The sequence below is a fragment of the Anguilla rostrata genome, chromosome 2 (genome assembly GCF_018555375.3).
Source record: "Anguilla rostrata isolate EN2019 chromosome 2, ASM1855537v3, whole genome shotgun sequence".
Taxonomy (NCBI): Eukaryota; Metazoa; Chordata; class Actinopteri; order Anguilliformes; family Anguillidae; genus Anguilla; species Anguilla rostrata.
Window position 1 is genome coordinate 14,213,918 of NC_057934.1, and position 20,830 is coordinate 14,234,747.

Below are 20,830 nucleotides of genomic sequence, written 5' to 3' on the forward strand. Positions count from 1 at the left end.
AAATACATTACAGGTATTATTACAGTTGACTTGTCGGTCTGATTAATTGTTTAATTTGTCCAACCCATTTGTAATTTAGCCAACAGCATTCGCCAGTTTATGGTAATGACATTCGAGTGAGAGAGCACAAGACAGTTCCTCCTGAGTGCAAGGTGTACGAGGCAATCGCGACTGGAACAGTTCCAGAAGACGTTCAAGGGAGGGAAAGAACTATAATAAATGCCACTTTTGTGGACCGCGGAAGAGCTTTCGTGATCTACTCACGCATCTCTTCCCTGCTTTTCAATCCTGTTGATTATTCCTGATGCCTTGTAACTTGACGGGCATCCCCGGTGCTTCCTGCACAAATCTGAAAGCAGTGACGTGGAAAGAAGCAGATTTGCTCCTCGGGAAATAACAGGGGCTATCTGGGCACGGTGGTGGATGCGTCTTGCAGCTCTCACCATGTCATTCTCTAAAAGCTTCGCGTGGCTGGATATAATTATCGCAACTCAGGATATTTGAGCGGGAAACACCATGGACACAGTGGGGATAATTCTCTCCCTCTTGGTAGTAGTCATCATCATAGTGTCGTTGCTGTCCAACGTGCTGGTGCTGATCTGCTTTCTGTATAGCCCGGAGATCCGGAAGCAAGTACCGGCATTGTTTACCCTCAACCTGACCTTCTGCAACTTGTTGCTAACTGTTTCCAACATGCCTCTGACTTTGGTGGGACTCGTCAACAATGGTCAAATTGGCGGCCAGGTGTTATGTCAGAGCGCTGGTTTTCTGGACACCTTTTTGACTACAAATTCAATGCTGAGTATGGCAGCTCTGAGCATCGACAGGTGGATCGCAGTGGTTTTCCCTCTAAGCTATCACTCCAAAATGCGACACAGAGACGCAGCTTTCGTGCTTGGCTACACGTGGGTACACTCCGTATGCTTCTCTACAGTAGCCGCTTGTCTCTCATGGGTGGGATACAATCAACTTTACGCATCTTGTACTCTCTGTAATGCCAGAGCGAACAGCAGTCGGACCCAGTTTGTTGTCTTTACAGTGGTCTTCCACTCGCTCACGTTTCTCCTGTCTTTGGTAGTGCTGTGCGTTACATACCTTAAAGTGCTAAAAGTGGCTCGGTTCCACTGTAAAAGGATAGACGTTATTACCATGCAGACTTTAGTGCTTCTCGTGGACATTCACCCAAGGTAAGATGTTTTTAACAGACAGTGGGTTGTGTGTATTATGATCTTTGTTTGTTTCACAGTTGTGGTTCAACTTGAGTGGTAATACCAGAAATTACATACATTTTACAAAACTTTTTTTGCCGCTGGAACGAAGCTTGTTTTCTTTTTCTTTGTTTTTATAACAAATGCACCCACAGCCCCAGAGCTGAAATCGCTGTAACAGAATTAAATAGCTAGGGAATACGTCGTGTTTGACATTATTTTGTCACCTGGTCTACCGTATAAATCGAGCCATTTCGCGCTGGCATGGTTAAGATGAGGAATTTCCCCCTTTTTATGTGCTAGCGCTATATTGTTTAACGGCTGTTGACTAATTTAAACGACACTTAATTAATATCAAGCATTTAACTGACTATGTGAAGCAAACTGGACAGACAAGAGTATTTAGAACCACTCGTGTCCGATTTCCTCCGTGAAATGGTAGCAGGAATTATTTTAATGCAGTGCGCGTGCCCTTTCTCAAATCATAGTTTGAGAAAACCTTTGCCTTGAATCTTACTCCACATTTTTTAGAGCTTTGAGCGGTTCTGATCAATCAAAGCTCTAAATTGTGGAGTATGATCACATTTACCAAAAGACAAGCTTAACATAATTACAGTAAATCATGCATACTGTGACCCTTGCTATTTGACTCTGAACTACTTTGATCACAGTCGCGGAAATATTACCCCCGTAATTACCCGTTTTCCCTTCTCATTTTCTTATAGACTGCGTGATATTCATCACAAAGTACTGTCTTCAACTGCATGTGCAAAACTGCAAAAGCATATAGATAAAAGCACACAGAATGATACTTAAGTACTGGAGAATATTCATTTCCATACAGGAGTATTCCAGTATAAATCAAATAAAATAAGTAAATAAATAACAGATTCGATTTACTGTTGTAAAATTTAGCAGTCCCCAAGACACCTGTATAGGCATTCACTCTTATATTTTCAGTTTGAAATTGCTTGAACATCATTTAGATTCTTGCAGTATTCTCCCTTGCTTGCAGACCTGACCATTTGAGCTTTTTAGTGGAGGTATATTTCACAAACATTAGCCTATCTAGTTTGTTTACAAACGTTGTACATACAAATTTGTACTGGTGAGGATTACCTATGGGATTCAGGCTATACCACAACTAATTAATAGAGAAGTGCAGGCACATCACAATCCTATATATGATATAAGACTGTTAGCAAGAGGAAATTGGCTGTGACGAACTGAAACCAGTCATCAAAACAAAATGTTAAACTTATTATCCCATATTTCATTAACTGTGTATTTAGTCTCCAGACATATTACAGTCCTTCAGTATGTTATAAGCATAAAAGTCACACCCGCACTGAAGTGCACTAGTTTTCTAGTTTTGCAAGTCAAACAGCATTGTTTGACTAAGTATTCATAAATTGAAAGAGAAACCATTCCTTTGTTCCATGTGCATGACAATCAATCTGTCAATCAGACACACACAGATGCTCACACACACAAATAAATTCACACACACACACACACACACACACAAATAAATGTAAATGTACACGCGCATACACAGACTTCCTTTTGCCCTTTTCACATTACCCAGCATTTCTTTTGTGATTTTGGCATGATGCGAGCCTTTGTACCTTGGCCAGTGTTCGACAGCGATGCCTGGAGGAACAGAAGAGACGGAGACAGAGAGCCACCAAAAAGATCAGCACCTTCATCGGCTCGTTTGTGGTGTGCTTCGCGCCCTACGTGATTACAAGGTGAGGGTGACCAGATTGACTTTTCAAGTTCTACAGCCGAGCTACAGCCATTTTCCTGCATTAGAATCTGGATGCAACCGACCTGCAGCTTGACCTCATCAGGCATTTAGCCCCAACACCACAGAGCCCTGCACTGAGATCGTCTGACGTAGTGATAATGGATACCCTGTTGCTTAATTTGCATTTTTATCACTCGTTGGGTTCTGCTCCAAAACCAATAAACTTTTTTTTTTTTTAATCAATGTCTCTGAATGGGTGTGGTAGAAATGGAAGTCTTACACTTAATCTGCCTGCCTGCTTATGTATCACATATGGTGCTGTATGATAAGCTTTTTGACAGAGGAAGGTGGCGCACCATACTTCTCTCGTCCTATTATATGAGACACAATGCGGGTGGTATTAGCGAGTCTAAGAAGATGTTCAGTACAAATACTGTAGATTAGGCAGCACATACAGTGGAAAATGTCAATTTTTTAAATCTTAAATTAGTTGGTTGGTAAAATAACTTCAATTTCTTGGCCACAGGTGGAGGAGAGGAATCGTACATGTGTTTATGTGATAAGTATTCTGTGTCAACTTAACATATAAAGTGCAATATTCATGTTCAAGAAGAATGTATATTTTTATTTGAATTTGTCTAACTGGACTCAGTACATATGCATTACTTGTTGCAATACTACAACAATTTCACTGCAGATTTGACAGCACCACTGTAGTGCATAGCAGAATGGTAGCTGTAACATGATTTTCACTCAAGATAACAAGATTAATTCCCTGTAAAGTTTGGTGGAGGAGGAACAATGGTCTGGGGCTGTTTTTCATGGTTTGTGCTCCTTAGTTCCAGTGAAGGGAAATCTTAATGCTCCGCATACAGTAACACTCTAACTGACATTATAAAGAGTTATGCACTTCCAACTTTGTGGCAACAGTTTGGGGAAGGCCCTTTCCTGTGCCCCCGTACGCAAGGCAAGGTCCATAAAGAAATCCTTGCTGAGTTTGGTGGGGAAGAACCTGACTGGCCTGCACAGAGCCCTGACCACTACCCCACCAAACAACTTTGGGATTAATTAGAATGCCAACTGCAAGCCAGGCCTTATACTCTCATCAGTGCCCAACCTCACTAATGTTCTTGTGCCTGAATGGAAGTGAATCCTGAAGCCATGTTCCATGTTGGAGAGCCTTCCCAGTGGAGGCTGCTATAGCAGCAAATGGGGGTCCAATTCCATATTAATGGTTTAGGAATGAGATGTTCAACAAGTACATATGGGTGTCATGTTCAGGTGTCCACATACTTTTGGAAATGTAGTGTATCTTTTGAGTGCTTTATGCGAGAATTATGCTGAAATGAAGTATTATAATGTTTACAAAAATTATAATAATAGTGATCATGTGAATATAAATAGGTAATAGATGTGTTAAAATATTACTTTGTAATGTGGTCAATTCACTGTAAATGGTGGCTTTTAGTTTTCAGTGTAAAGAATGGCCTGCCATATGCAGTTATTGTAGGTGTCATGGATCCTATCAAATAAGGATATAGCTAATTGGACTTGTTTCAGAGGGTGAATACGTTCCACCATGTTGTGTTTTCCCTTTAGGTTCATTATCTACTGCAGCCTTTTCTTTGCTCACTGTAAACTTCTGCAACACTGAGAGGGATGGTGACTGAATATATGAAATTTAATTCCCTGGGTGAATAAAAAAAATCTAATAAGCGTTCAGCAGAGATTCCTTTCAAGTAAAGCTCTAAAAGGTAGGGAGAGGGAGCAATTGAAGTAAAGGCCTTGTTATGCAGCTACTTTCTTGTGCTGGTTTGTTTTGTGAAAAATGAAGTGTAGATTCACCTCTGGACAGTACACAGTAAAAAGGAACACATAGCTCACAAAGCACCTGTAATTCCTCAAAATCATAGTGAAGAAGTCATTATTGGGAGTGGCAAAGCTGTTAAATCTGAAATTGATACTGGATGTTCAAGCCAATGGGTGAATTAAGCTTATCATCTTTATCATTACCAGGAGACCAATAGGGAGTAGGTTACAGACAGCTGATTTGCAACTTTTCCAGCAGAAAACTCTGGTTTTCTGCTGGAAAGATAGTTGCCACCCTTCCCGGTACCCTTTGCCTCTGTCTGATGCTGGCATGCCATTTAACAAAAGGTTTTCTTTTGTTAGCATCTAGTTGTCATGCTATATTCTCCTTGCCTCTCCTGCTAATCATCTTATTACTCACAAAGCATTAATTTTCTGTGCTGCTGCATCCCCCACACTTTCTTTTCCCCAGGTGAGGCATTAACAGGCATTTAATGTAGGCTCATAAGATAATAAATTCTGTACTGACTCCCACAATTCTCTCTTGTTGATTTTCTGTTTTCTCTTAAATTCATTTCTGCCATATCTTTTTATTATTCTAGAGATCCGGATAGTAGGACCCATGCTTTGTTTCAATCTCAATATTTATAGGGTAGTTTCTTTCAGAGCTTTTAGGATTAGAACAGTATGGTCATGGCCCTTCTGACCCATTTGGTTCCTTAGCTAACCTGTGCTCTCTTTACCAAAGAGCTGACCAGCTCAAATCATGTGACATTGAATATAAAATGAGCTTACTATTCAGTATGTTGATCAATTTTTTTTATTTATTTTGCGGACAGTTGTTAATTCCCAGAAATGGAGATAATATATGGTCACAATTAATTCACAGTGAGTCCACAGTGATTCCACAGTGATTCTCCCGCTTCATTATCTTCTTTGCATGTCCATTTTTCCCGACAGGATTGTGGAGCTGTTTCCGGTAGTGCCTATCAACTCTCACTGGGGAGTTGCCTCCAAGTGCTTGGCTTACAGCAAAGCGGCCTGCGACCCATTTGTTTACTCTCTGCTGAGGAACCAGTACAGGAAGACGTGCTCCGACATCATCAACAAAATCTTGAAACGGAGCTCTCTCAACACGTCGGGGCGACAGCACGAGAACGGGAGGAACAACTTCGTTCAGACCGCCGAGGGAACCCTTCCATGAAAAACGGACCCGTCCACTGGGGGCATGTGGTGCTGAGGGGAACTAGCCGTGTGCCAAGGCCTGTGGAAGCAGCTCTGCTTTTGAAAAAAATCAGAAGAGTGCGAGGGGAGGGTGACAGAGTTGAGTGCTTCATTGTCATCTTTGGGCATTTTGACTGGTTGCCATCCCATGTAGCTCAACACTCTTGAAAACAGAACATGTGTCCCCAAGACTTAACCCTGAACATCCAAGACTTCTGAGGATGGATCGCCACCTTCATCTCATGAGGCATGTCAAACAGGAGATGTTGTACTCAAAGCAAGACATTTTTTTCTGAAGATTTGCTGGTGATCACTTGTATGGAAGAAGAATAATAATAAGAAGAAGATGTAGTTTGACATGTCCCTTCCTGCTTTAGAATGGTGGATTCGTCACTGAGGTCACAAGGTACTGCTGCTTTGCTTCCTCATTTGTTTTCAGATTAATTTATTTTATTTAAAAAAAAAATGTGACATCAACCATGAAGAACATATTGTATATGTGAACAGATTTGTTTCCAGGGGAACTGTGTTCATTTATGTGGAAGTGTTGCAGTAAGGACCAAACAGCTCACCGAGAATGCCAAAGGGGGATTTTCTGAATGCATTATTAACGGTATGAACACACGTCCTCTGGTTCTCGAAAGGTTTCTGTGAAAAACACCCTCTGAAAAAAAATCCTGAGTAAAATGGATTGGAAGGCAAAGCATTTCTAATTTCAAACAGATGAGTTTAATGCACTGAGTGTTTGTTCCCCCATATTTGTGCTAGAAACGCCCATGTTTTTTATTTTTGTTTCTAGTTCTAAGATGCACACTTCCCTCGTGCCGTATATGGCGTGCTGAACTGCAGCAGAGTGGTCAACAGCCTCCCAGTCTTCCTGCCTATCACCCACAGAAATAGTTCACATGTAGCCAAGAAGGGAGGTTCTCGGTGGAACGGGAGCATCCAGTCCGATAATGGATAACCTGATGGAAGTTCACAGTTTCCTGTAGAGCTTGGTCATTGCTTTTCTGAAACCAATTAACAGATGTACCCCCCAGTTGTGTCCATCTTAGGACAAAGCTATAACTATTGTTAACACCCCTGCCTTCCTCTCACCCCCAAATCGTTCTCCTGCTGATGTTACTGCTGAAGATAGCCCCTCTGGTTGTTTGATCAACTGTAGCATAATTGCGATGGCTTGCCTGGACTAGCCTCCGCAACACAGACCCTACTTAGCCTTTGTCTCTGTGCCTGTCTGAGTCCCTTTCTCACTGCACTCACTAGGCTCAAAAGAAAATAACCTCTTTGGTAACATAATAATATTAATAAGTCATTAACACGTCATTAAGAACCACAAACAAATCATTAGTTCATGAGTGTTCTAAAGCTTGAGATTGCGAGTAAATGATTTCTGTTAAGCTTATGTTTTACATAATGTGTTTGTTGACATTTACTAGTGAGATAAAGAGTATGTGTTAGCAAACCATTTATTGTTCTGAAGGAAATCAGTAAAATTATAATAAAGACCACGTAAAACTCTTTCATTTTATGAGTAAAAGTTGATTTGTAAAGCTGTTATTATTCATTTTCCATTTTTAGAGCTGAATACACATATGTAATATATGTTTGTCTTGCATTCATATTTATTAAGTACTTATTCATCACTTACAAATCTTTTTGCAGTAATCTAAAACTGTTGAAACTGTTCATCCAAAGTTAATCAGCCATTAGTATTCCTTATGCAATATTTATTCATCACTTATCGACTTTCTACAGTACCTCATTTAAAGGCATACTATGCAGGATTTTCACCATGGTATTATTATAGAATAACCATTACTATGATGCACTGGAAATCTGTGTCTGCCTGTTTGTCTTGTATTTGTTATTCAAAAAATTCGGAACATTTCTGGGCATGACACTTTTTTCTTTGCGTGCTGTATCTGAAATTCATATGGTCAATAGAGGAAGAAGGAGAAGAAGAACAAGAAATGTGTATGAATTGACTACAGTGGTGCGTTTCCAGCTGGGTTAGTGCTGGAGATAGGCTCGCCTTGGTGGCTAACCTAACACTAATCAACTGGCTGGTCAATATTCAGAAACATTAGGTAGCATTGTTAGCTAACTAAAGTCAATTATGTTCGTCAAACTAGCTGGCCGAAAATTTCCTGTGGGTCCGATATCTTACAGAGCAGCAGCTTTAAGATTCCAATCCACTTCTTGCGGATCATATTATTTGTTGCCTATCTTTAGCTAAGTAATAGGGGTGAGTGAGTTCAGTTGAAAAACCTAATATGGTGTATAAGTTAAGTATTCTTTTCTGTACACAAGTGCAGTTTGACTACTACAGACCAATATCCGTGGTCGGAGAAACACATTGCGTTTTTCATTGAATTAAAATCTTCGGTAAGTGTGCGGTAATGTGCATTTGTTTCCACAGATGGTAGCCGGTAGGTTGCAGCATGGAGGTCTTTTTGGCTACGTCCCTGATCTGCTTAAGGGGGAAAGCTTCCCCCCATTGAGCTACACAGTGGGAGAGGCATTATGTAAAGATGCAAATAAATAGATTAATAAATTAATTAATTAATAAAAGCAACAATTTATTGATGTGGTTGTGAATATGTGTGCTTAGGCTACACTATAGAATTTTGCCTTGCTTCCAGGCAGGCAATGGCAGACTGAAACCCACTGTTGCTGAGCAGTTACTCGAGTAGGTCTGTTCCATAACCACTAAGGTAAAGCCCTGTAACTTTGCTGCGTATCATAGCAAAGTGGGAGTTTTTGCAAATATGTAAGTTGAGCATTTTGGCATACTTGTCGTTGCCTGACTGGTATGAATGCAGCGATTGCACTTTCTGAAAGAGACTTAATCGTATGATGCTATAAAGCTACCAACATAGCTAGATAGGGCACAATATCATCTGGTTCATTTGTTGGTGCGTGAGCTTTGTTATCTTGGGGATGTAGGCTGGGTTGAACACGGAGGAGGAGACATTTTTGATTGTAAACACAGGAGAGAGGCAAGGAAAGTAGTCCTGCATAGTATGACTTTAACATTGAAATTGTTCATACTACTGTCAAGGTATGGAGAGGTCTCCAAACTATTAGCAACATTTCAAATGAACACATTTTGGAAAACATTAGTATCATTTACTAACATTTGAAAGCTTTGGAATACCCATTAATTAATGATTTGCTCATGGTTTTTAAGGCCAGTAATGAACATTATTAAAAGGTAAAACGTGTTACAGACTTGACATACATCAAATATTATAAATATTGTTTCTAAACACAACATATCATGATTGATATGTATTATTTTTATGAAATATATCTTTTTAATCGAATGTTCGGAAAAGTGATGGGTACAATGTCAGTATTGGATATTTGAAAATTAGTAAATTTTCAGCAGACGCTCTTGGCTGTTATTTGGTCCCTACTCTGGGTTGTTGGTCCATGTCTGTCTATTTTCTGTATCAGAACTAGAAGGACTCTGTATCAGAAGATTTTTTTGATTGAACCCTACATGTTGCAGGCTCAGCTTAAACACGCGCACACAATATTTTGAACCGATTAAGGAAACAAGTATTTTTGCCTGTCTTAAGTGTGGAGTAAGCAAATCATGAGCTTGACATGATGCACAGTGCATTGTGCTAGGCAGATGCACTTTTCTGAGTCTGTTTTGTGCTTGAATGGCAAATTATCCCACAGGAGGACAATCTCAGCAGAAGCGTAATATCTATAGGGCACCATGCTGATGTCCCAGATAGCAGGAGACATTGATGGAATTGTAGGCATATACAGATTATTATGCTGTAACAGAAGAGTCACTATCATAATTTAAATGTGTATGCATTTTAATTGTTTACACAATTTTAATTGTTTTAATTGGTTATGCATTATTGATAAGTATTAACTGAAGCAGGATTGATGTTGGTTGCGTTAACCATCAGTGCTGCCATCTGATAGGACAATGTATGGGCATGCCAAAGATAATACATATTTTCCACATGGCAGGATGTTTACTTCCCGATCACTGCGTACTGCCGTTTACTTTTAAATGGTAGTGTTGACTTCCTGACCACTGCATACTGCCATTTACTTTTAACTGTCTACTTTAACTGTCATTCAAGGGTAAATACAGGGTCAATTGAATGACTTTTTGCTGCACTTATGTTATTGGTTAAATGGAAGCTAGTTAGCTCTGTAACATACTGCTTCTCAACTGTCAATAGATCATTTATTTGACGGCATAAGATGAGGAGCTCTGTCTTTTTCACAAATGGAACTGACCTAGTGTGCTTGATGTGATTGAAGTGATGCAGTATTGAACAGAAAAAGGTGAAATTGCAGTTGTCATTCAGTTTAGCCACAATTTATATTGAAGACAAGCAAACAACAGTGACAAAATTAAATCAATATATAAAGCAGTGAATAAATTGTATAATAATAACAGTTTATGACCGGTGTTTTTTTTTTTTTTTGTACTGACATTGGAATCATATGGTTCCAGTGTTTATGAATGCGTAAAGGAACACTAATCAGTTATCAAATTACTTTTTGTTTGTTTGTTTGTTTGTTTTCCTGCTGAGATTTACTTGTTCTTTTCCAAACAAAGATGAATGATGCCTTAAATGTTTCAATGTGATTCTTGTAGCATACATCCTGTTCAGTTCTGTGAGGTCAAATGAATGGAACCTGACAGGTCAAACCATCACAATAATTGGAAAGATGTTTGATGGGATGAGTAATTTATTGCCTTATGACTTAGTTTCTGTGTTTTCCTGTAGAAATCTTTGTTCAGTATATTCACGTATGAACTTGTTTTTCTGTTGTTTTCATGATGCTAGTTTGCACTGAAATAGTTTTAAAATATACATTTTACAGGTATGACTGTTGAAATAAGGATATGTTGACATGCAGTAAAGTTGGTGAGGTAGTCTTCGATTTAGCAAAAATTACTTAAATTAAGTGCAGTATTAGATTGTATTTTTGACGATTATGTTAAAGCAGCGAAGGAAAAATTATTGATATTTCTTGTATAATTTTAACCGATGTAAATGAGCTGAATACATTGTCAAAAGTATTATTGAATGTGTGGCTTATGGTTGTAGTTAGTTGATTTTTAAACTTTGTATGATCATTTTCAGATTATGAGATTGAACCTACACAGATATTGCTGTGTGATGACTGAAATAGTAGCTCCCTCTGTACACTCTGAAATTATGACAGCTAATGAAAAATAGATTATGTGACTGAGCAATAGGTAATAATAGTAACAACAATAATAGTAATAATACGATTCTTATTCTTATTCTTATTCTTCTTCTTCTTCTTCTTCTTCTTCTTCTTCTTATTATTATTATTATTATTATTATTATTATTATTCATAATATGGGACAGTGCCATACATATTTATGTCTTGTGGTTGACATGAAAATTACCAATTATTCAAGCTCCTCAAGTTTTGAGTCATAGCTGTCCCTAAAAGAAGGAGAAAATGATTCTGTCTTTAATGAAGGGTTCAATTTCATTTCAACATTTTTTGCGTGCTTTACAATTCAAACAGCATTAAAACTGTATTGCATTCAACATGCTGGAGTACATCAGAAAATTGTATCTGACATGTATGTTTATGCTTACAGTATGTATTTGCTATTGGCTGACATCACCTAGACTGACATGTTTTATGTGAAAATCCTGGCTTCACATTGCCGGTACATATTGTTGATGTACTGACCAAATTTACCAGTCAACAATTTCAGTTACTAAAAGGCAATTCTGTGTAGCTGACAATAAAAGGTCTATTTTTTTCTGTAAGTCATTTGTCAAACCATGTAAAGGGAAATGGTGGTATATATTTTTGTTAAAAGCAGGCAGTGTTTACTGAAATCTATTGTAAATTTATCTAAATAAATTTGTAATGTTTAAATGATGCTCCTTTGAATAATGTTTTGTCAGTGCTAAAGTAGTTTTAATTGTATAAATCCTGTTGAGGTAATAAATTTCAATAATCTACTCAAGTGAATTATGTTTGCATATTGGGTGTCTATATATATATATATATATATATATATATATATATATATATATATATGTATGTATATATATATACATTTTTCTCATGTTTTTGATAGCTGATAGACAGCTTGGTCTAATCTGAACTCTAGTGCCGTCTGGATTTGTACATGACAAGTTTTTAAAATACCATTTCATTAAATTTTCCCCATGCATTTTATTTATATAAACAATCACTGAGGCCGGAAGATCTGGACATTGTGCATATACAGTGCATAGGACAAGCGGAGCCTCTGGGCCTTATCAACTCCCTCCATTATTCAGACAGAAAAGTAGTTTCCCAGGAAATTTCCCTTAGCATGGTCAATTTATGGCTTTTTGCTCAATCCTTCCTTTCCCCAAAGTAAAGCCGTCCAACGCCTTCGGTGAAGTATTCATTTTTCTGACTTGAGGGCAGGGCTGGTTCTAAGCATAGGAGGTGTAAGTGGTTGCCTAAGATGGCATCTAGGTGGGGGGGTGGGGGCCAGTCGGGCACCAAAACGGGTCTGCAGTGGCTATCTGCACCCCATCACCAACCCCCCCCCCCCCCCCACAATATCACCTAAGGGTAGCAGAAATTCTAGAACTGTGCGTACTAGTGGGCACTGAAAAGTTTAAATCATCATTGTATCTCTTCCTCAGTACAAGAATATAAGCAGCACCATATCTCCTGTGAACTTTCTCTTTTGCTGAAATCACAGTTTCTCTTCTACTTTAAAGTTCATGGCCCTATAAAGGTGTATTGCATTGACTTATGGGGTAGTCTTGACTGGTGTTTTGGATTCCAAATCCAACTGAATTTTAGATTAGTCATAAACATGGTCGAATTGGTCATAGTAACTATTCTTTTAAAAATAATATGTTGCTCATTATTATGTTCCCTCAATATAAAGCATATGGAAACACTGTAAATAAATTATCTCAAGTAACCCAAGAGGGCAACAGCAACAAGTTGCAGACTTGTCACACCAGGCCTTTTTTCTCTGGTTTTTATACATTGTGAAATGGAATGTTTTGCTGCTGAACTGAGAGTGGAGCGCATTGCCTTTGATGTCAGCTGGGGACTTTTGTTTTGACATACGTTTGTTCTGCATACTGTTTTTGGTTGGCTCTAGACATAAGCAATTCAAGGCACACTTTTTTTTTTAACGTACAGTCACCTTTAGTTTTTATTTGCCAGGTTTGTCTCTGGGGGTTCACAGGTGCAATGGTGTAGATCAACACCAAGTTTAATGCCATGGGTTTCATGGAGCAAGGTTCTATATTAAAGCTCCTCTATTATGATTTATTACTTGTACTGTGGGTTTAATTTTCCAAAAAATAGCTTTGAAAAAAAAACTGTACGTCTGTCTTTAACTAATTAAGTTTTGACCAGGGTAATAATGGAATACTTCTGCAGACAAAATAAAAACTACCAAGGTTTATAACTTACATATTTAACTGAATACATTTCAAACAAGTCTGAGAGCAGTACATAAAATAACTCCCAGGCAGAGTTGAGAAACATGATCTGGATTATCCGCCACCTTCAACAGTATCTGCTTCAGGGCTATCTTTGCTGCTAGCACCATGCTGCTCTCGGTAATGAAACGACAACAATGACTGCGGAACCCGGAGAAGCACACGGCAGTCATCCCCAACACTGATTCTCACCCCTACCATGCAGTGTCGCCTCTGGGGAAGAGAGCGTAGAGCTTAGTCGCTGTCGCCGCACAACTGACGAGGAGTTCCTTGTCCTGCGGCGCTAAGACAAACGCGCTATAAATCACTGAGTGACAGCAGATGAGCTGTTGAAAATGCACACGGTTTCATTGATTTGTCCTTTCCCTTTCCCTTTCAAATTGACATTCTGGGGAGAAAAGAAAAAAAAGTAATGACTATATCTGTCAGCGGTACCTTTCCCATTCCTTTTGTTGGTGTGAAGCTAAATTTCGGTAGATTACTTTGAACATTTTGACTCTCAAACATTCTTTCTGGAGAATTCATTAACATAAATACCAGCTGGAGAATGAGGCGAAACTATTAACTGTATAATTCAGCAAATGCTCCAAACTGAAATAATTTGGTATTGCATAGCAAGTCCAACCTTCTTAAGATGCAAGAAGCCTCATTCTCACTTCAGTCACAAAGGTTTTACTTCTTTTCTAAACATCTCAGATTGACAGTCTCACTGGAAAGATTGTAATGGATGTTTAGATAATGAAAAGAACTATCTGTATATCGACCCCACGATTGTAATTTTCCATGTATTCTTAAACTTAAAGATTTTTCTTACCGCTTTGTTGCCAATATATTTCGTTTTTATTCCTGTGTGAGACACTGAGGAAGATTGTTGCGGATGGACAGTACGAAACAAGCTCATCTGCTCATATAAATCAGCTTGCGTAGTGTGACAGGTGTTGCGATGGATCGGCAGGACGAGAATTCAGCTGTAAATAAATTTTGCTGCTCAGGCTCACTACTGCAGGGAGTGACAAATAAAAAGCTATGGGGATGGATTAAATGTTTCGTGTCCTTTATTCTGAGAGTGTGCCTGCAAGCATCCATTGACACGGGTGATAGATATACTACAGATCAGCACGCAGGATAAAAAAAAACAACTTGCACCAGAGCTGAGATTGGATGAAGGAACGCTTCTAACTGGCGGTACATTATACAATGTTCAGTAAATCCGGAAGAATAGCTTTTACTCTGATGGTGTGCATTCGATCCCTCTTGGTCTGAAATAAAACTCTGACTCATATAAAATATCACTGAGCATTTTGCTCTGCGTTCACTGGCCTATAGCAACTAGAGTTGGCCATTAAAATGTTTCCTGGCCTGTGAACAATGTGGAGCAGTTAGAAACCAACTACCAAGTGAACGCTTTGGCTTTTCTTTCTGAATTCATGCGTGTATGGTTGACACTAAGGAAAGACTGCCCACTACAACCTGATAAGAAAGCTGGCTGAACTGGCTACTGAATCCAGCCTTGCCGTGCCCTAATCATTTGCACTTGGAAAGCTGACGAAGAGCAACACAAGTTCGAGACTAACGGCATAGTCTGTGGCTGTGTTTGTGTTTATTTAGATTACTGTCTATTGTTGGGATCCACTTTGTTTTCCCTAATTAAATAGCTGCTGTTTTGCATTGCACACACTGTTTTTCTTTTCCTTTTTGCCTCCCACAATGATGCACATATTTAGAACACCCTGTGGTTTGTTCTACCTGATTTGAAAGGAAGCGGTTTACATAAACAAGCTTGTGGAATCGTACTGTAGAAAAAACATCAACTACCCCATGAATATGAAGGTTACAGTATAACCAAACAATTTAAAAAAAAATTATAATGGACCTCACACCTCACACCTGCCAATAAAATTGTGAGCTGCCCATGTGAATTTAATTGAAGCAACTAATTCTGGCAGCAGTGAACGTGACAATTTAGGACACGGTCAGAGTTGCTAAATATATTTTGGTCACAAGCTGTTCCACCTAAATTTGGTAGAGATTTCATCAATTTAATAGAATATTAATGTGGAAGAGGATATTCACTTTAATGAGTAAGACTCAGATGAGGCCACCTTGCTAAATCACTTTTTAATTACCACCAGACGAAAAAATATCTTTGCAGGTGAAAGTGAGATTAGGGAACATTTTAATACTCATATGCATCTGAAGATTGTATTGGAACAGGGAGGATATCCTGAAGGTCACAGTGGTGAAAAAAAACATCAAAGGCACACATTTTATTATTATTATTATTATTATTATTATTATTATTATTATTATCATTATATGGACAATCAAAGGGATTGAGAAGGCTGTTATGTGCTGTGCTAAAAATCTAATTTTACAGTTTTTTTCTATTTTTTAAGTTAGTCAATTCCAGAGACATTTATATTGTATAGTTTCAGCAATCATTTCAATATTAGCCTGCTTGATGTCTACCAGTTCCTCTTTGCACTTAGATCTATTTACTAACACCTTAATGGCAGCTGAGTGCTTACAGACACGTAGCGCCGGTCGCTTTCATAATGTCCAGGCGAACAAGTGCTCACATCAAAGGCTGGAACGACTCCTGAGGAAGCATTGGCCTTTGAACTGCAATCAAAGTCAGATGGCGTCTCTCTTTCTCTCTCTCTCTCTTTCTCTCCCTGCACATCTGCATGGCATTATGGTGGCAGGAGAGCAGTCTCCAGGCCCCCTGATTTCATCCGTAAGGGTGTCTGCAGATCGAAGAATTGGCCAGAGCCCTCATTTACTGGGAGTCTCCGATCTTTCTGACAGCAGGGAGATTGTACAGCCGTCCGACTGGACACTGACAGGTTCTGAACACAAAAACACTTCTGTTTTGAGGTGCAATTTGAGCAGTGTGGATACACGTGGAATACATTGACTTCTGTAGTGCGAAGAAGGTGCTCATATCTGTTGTTAATGAAAAAATGTTTTTCCTATCGATTGGATCTCTCTCTCTCTCTCTCTCTCTCTCTCTCTCTCTCTCTCTCTCCCCCCACTCACTCCCTATGTCTCTCAATGTCTCTCTGTGTCTCTCAGTGTGCACCACCAAAATAGTACAGCATCTGTGTTTCATTTCAGAGGGTGGCCTTGGTATGTTAAAATGTAAAAATACTGAACACCATATTAGCAATAACATTTTTATTGACAAACCCCCTATCGCACTGCCCAACCCGTGTTATGTTGTAGACCATTACCGAAATGAGAAAAGCACCCGGACACATATGCATCGCCATCCACACTAAAAAAGGTCCCTAAATACGAATCAAGGAAAAAAGGCATCAAACTTACAATTGCTCTTTCATTCCAAAACTCAATATTTTTTATCAGCAGAAGTGTTCGTTTTCATTAACGGAAAAAAAGAGTATAGTTTGGTGTTGTAAAATTCCACAAAACAAACGGTGAGGGACCACATGAGATAATTGGTAACCATTTAACATATTTCTCACCCACTGCTCTTTTTAAATTATGACAGGTGTTTGGCACGCTCTGTGATAATCCTGAGAAGGCTACAATAAAAGCAGCTGGGAGCCGAGGGCTTCCCATAATTGCCGGTTGGTAAGCCCCAACGCGAGGAGGTGGCTGCCTCCCGAAGCCTGTGAGCAGGCAGACGTGACAGCAGCAAAGGATGCTGGGTAATTAGCCCCTACCATTTCAGAAGGCAGGGCAGAAATTATATTGTACAAATAAGAAAAAGGATAAATGGAAAATAGAAGCATGCTTTACAATACCGCAGACTGATTAAATTGAACACCGCTGTTCTGATTTACTTGTTTTTTATTTTTTTTATTCAGAGAATTATAAAGAGCTAAGACATGGTTTCTTAAGTGTTTCTTCAGACATGGGAATTCAATGTGTTTAATTGCACATATAATTAAATATTCTTTTTAGCTTTGTTTCTAAGCAGAATTGATATCATGTCTCGTTGCCAGTACATTTGACATATCAGCTTCAAGCAACATATCAATATACTTTATCAATATACCATTAAGTAGCCACCTTAGGAAGATTCCAGTATACAGCCCCACATTGACTATATTGCACATATTTCATGTGATGACACCTTTTCTCCATCCCTTCCATTTCTGTCCTTGCTAAATACATATTGTGGGGGATACTGGGCAGGAGAAAAGCCAAGAAGGAGCTGTACAGATATAATGTTCTGTTGCAGACAAGTTGTTCTGGGATGACATATAATTGCTCTTGTTTGCATGTTATCAGGCTTATTCAGGCTCGTTGAAATTGGCTTTGTTGCTTGGCACACACTGGGGGTAGTGCGGGGGAGTGTGGGAACATCTTGCTTGAAGATATTAAAGCTGTGGTCACACACCTTAAGCGTGCCTGTAAATTCTTGTGAGCTCTGTCTCTAGCTCTGTCTCCAAACGTCAGCTGTTTTGCAGATGTGCCAAAGGATAAAACAAGATGTGGTTGTAATGCTCAGTATTAAATCGGGAGGCTGCCAGGAGTCAGAGGTTTACGTGCATTCTGCAGGTTAAATACACAGTATTTGGAAGCCGAAACTACACACAAAATCACTCGTTCAAATCACAAGCTCGTGCGTACACTTTTACCACCCCAGTTCATGAGAATCTTCTCAGGCACAGTTGTTGATGAAACTTTACAGTAGCAACATAATTTTAGGCTATTTGTTAAATGAGAGTCAATATGAGTCACCACAAATTAGTATCAAATGGGAAAACTGTTTTATTTCTGGGTGACAACAGATCACATGGACTAAAAGTTCGTTTTAACTTTTATGTGTTCTCTAAGGTTTTTTAATATATTATTAATTTACAAAACACTAGTAAGAAAGACAGTATATGATATGTTAGCATAAACCTTGCATACAGGTAGTTGAAAAGCTTGATACATATGGTGCATTAATCAAAATGAACTTTAAATACATTGAAGTTGGATATCTTGCTTTTAAATAATATTTCAGTTTGCTTTAATATGGATACATTAACGTTAAAAGCTATACAAATCACAGGGTAAGGTCCCATAGTCTCGTATAAATAAAGAGAACCATTTCCAGAATGAATATAAAACATTATTGCTCTTAGAGCCCACATTAAAATGTATTATTATTATTATTATTATTATTATTATTATTGTTATTGCACTTTATGCATTTGCTTTTTTTTCAAATTGAAGCTTAAAAGCAATAAACCACACATTTTGTGTGATTAACTGCTTAGAATGTACTGCTTTGTAATTCCATACATCCATACATGCTAAGTTAAAATCACTTAGCACGCCCCATGGAAACGCACAAGACACACAGAAGTGACATTTCCATGTTTTGAATGCTCAGGCTGTACACTGTATAAAGTGATTGTTCTGAAGATGGAAAAACAGTCAAGTACCACAAACTAATGGACAACTATCGGAAATCTGTAATAGTGAGCACTGCAAATAATTACAGTTGCACTGGAATATGCTAGAGCTGCCATTCCTCTTGAATGTAATAAATACAATTACAGCTGAAGCAGAGATGCTGTGGTTCAATTTGTGCTTAATTTTTATGGTTTAACACTTCTTACCAATACCCACAATAGCCTCTAATTAAGCTATATTAATCTACCAGAGACAAGCAGCCCGTTTCAAAGAGAATCAGATGCCACTCAGAGCTGCCAATCAGTGGAAATAACACTCAAGGCAACATGAGTCTTTTTGAGTCCATTGGACAGTCTTAAAAAATAAAGCACACTGCGAGCCTGTCCGTACTTCCCCTCGTCCCTATGTCCCGAGCCGTCTCCGTCGAAGGCGATGTTGAAGCTGCCTGACGGGCAGCTTGATGGGCTGCTTGCCGAACTTCTCCATGATCTCCTTGATGCGGGACAGGTTGGTGCGGCCGATGATGAAGTCGCACCGGGTGGCCCCCATGTCGTAGCCCACCTCGCACACCTTGCTGGCTGGGCTGTAACCCGGGGCTTTAGCCAAGATCTTGTACTCCCCTGGGTTCAGCAGGCGCCAGTAGTCTCCATCAGCCGCTGAAAGGGGAGAGAGAGAGAGAGAGAGGGAAGGAGGGAGGGATGGAGGGAGAGAGAGAGAGAGAGAGAGAGAGATAAAACTCAGAATAATTAAAATGTTAATTAAATGTATTCTCTTCAGTTTTTTTCTTGAGGGCAAGCAGACCTGTTATCTTCAAGAGTGGAATTCTCAATAAAGACATGCCACAGTGAGTGATTTTAAATGTTCTGGTTTGCCTGAAGCCTTTTCGTGCACAACTGAATAAAATGTTTCAAAAAGTAGATTTTTGAGTGATATGCTGATGTAATCCATCTAAAGATTTTAATTACGTGGTACATCTCAGACATTTGATAAATGTCAGGCATATGGATTATACCAAGTCAGTTGTAGAAACACTACAAGGGGCAACTCTTCTGACACCTATGACTTAACTGTCACTCCACAAGATAGGCCACAGATCATAGATTGCAGTTGAAAATTAACACCTGCCACCATATGTTGGCATATGTCACATTTGGGGTGTTATCAGTCACCATATTGGCTGATAAGATATTTTAGTAGACAAGTGCAGCATCATGGTAACTGCTGAACTTCTGAACAGCAGTATCTAATTGCAGCTATCTGTATGTGTCCTTGAAAAACCAATCCCCTCCACTCTTCGTATGCACTAACATGACAGCTGCAGAATATTGTCATTTTCACTATGCCAAAATGTAGCATTCAATGTTACATATGACGAGCCAGATCCTGCACAAATTGTAAAGTTAAAAGACAAAGTGTCATGAACCAACCCCTATACCTAACCTCTATACCTGGATCTTTTACTCAGAAATTAAATTACCATTGGTAAGGGTAACACTTATTGTACTTGAGCCGTGCTTTAGAAAAGTGCCTTAGCCCACTGAGAAGCCTTTACTAACGAACAGGAAAGTGGAAACGCTGGGAGGAACTGCGGTAGTCTGCTTTTCGACATTCCATTTACCAGAATGTTTTTCCTCAAAGGCATTAAAAATAGCAATGCGCATTGCCATGTCGAATGCACCTGTTTCATCTCCCGCAGGCAAGGCATTTAGTGGGTGGGGCTTCCTTTGGTGTGGGTCTAGCGCAGTTTCATTTCTTTGTGACTATAAGCCCAGCCACACGCAGGAAAATATCTATAAACCTTAACACCCTGACCCTGAATCATTTTCTCAGCAACAGACGAGATTATTTTTTTGTTCAACACAACTGCCAATCAATTTCTCAGTCAGCAATCACAGCCAAGACCTCCGAATATACTTTTAATTGTGTTGGTTGGGCAGACATACTGTTTAGACTTCAAAAACAATTA

At 39.1% G+C, this 20,830-nt stretch overlaps 2 protein-coding genes across 2 annotated transcripts in view; one reads left to right on the forward strand and one right to left on the reverse strand.

Moving 5' to 3' along the window:
- The first annotated feature begins 208 nt into the window (after positions 1-208).
- LOC135247351 (G-protein coupled receptor 26-like) lies at positions 209-11,991 on the forward strand. The gene is made up of 3 exons (XM_064320691.1): positions 209-1,187; positions 2,846-2,959; positions 5,728-11,991. The coding sequence occupies exons 1-3, from the start codon at positions 517-519 to the stop codon at positions 5,969-5,971; spliced, it is 1,029 nt and encodes a 342-aa protein (XP_064176761.1). The 5' UTR covers positions 209-516; the 3' UTR covers positions 5,972-11,991.
- Positions 11,992-18,213: 6,222 nt separating this feature from the next.
- LOC135247352 (inactive carboxypeptidase-like protein X2) overlaps positions 18,214-20,830 on the reverse strand; it is a 42,153-nt gene continuing 39,536 nt past the window's right edge. Inside the window, exon 14 of the mRNA XM_064320692.1 lies at positions 18,214-19,520. Coding sequence (XP_064176762.1) covers positions 19,267-19,520 — 254 coding nt within the window. The 3' untranslated portion in view covers positions 18,214-19,266. The remainder of the gene's footprint in view (positions 19,521-20,830) is intronic.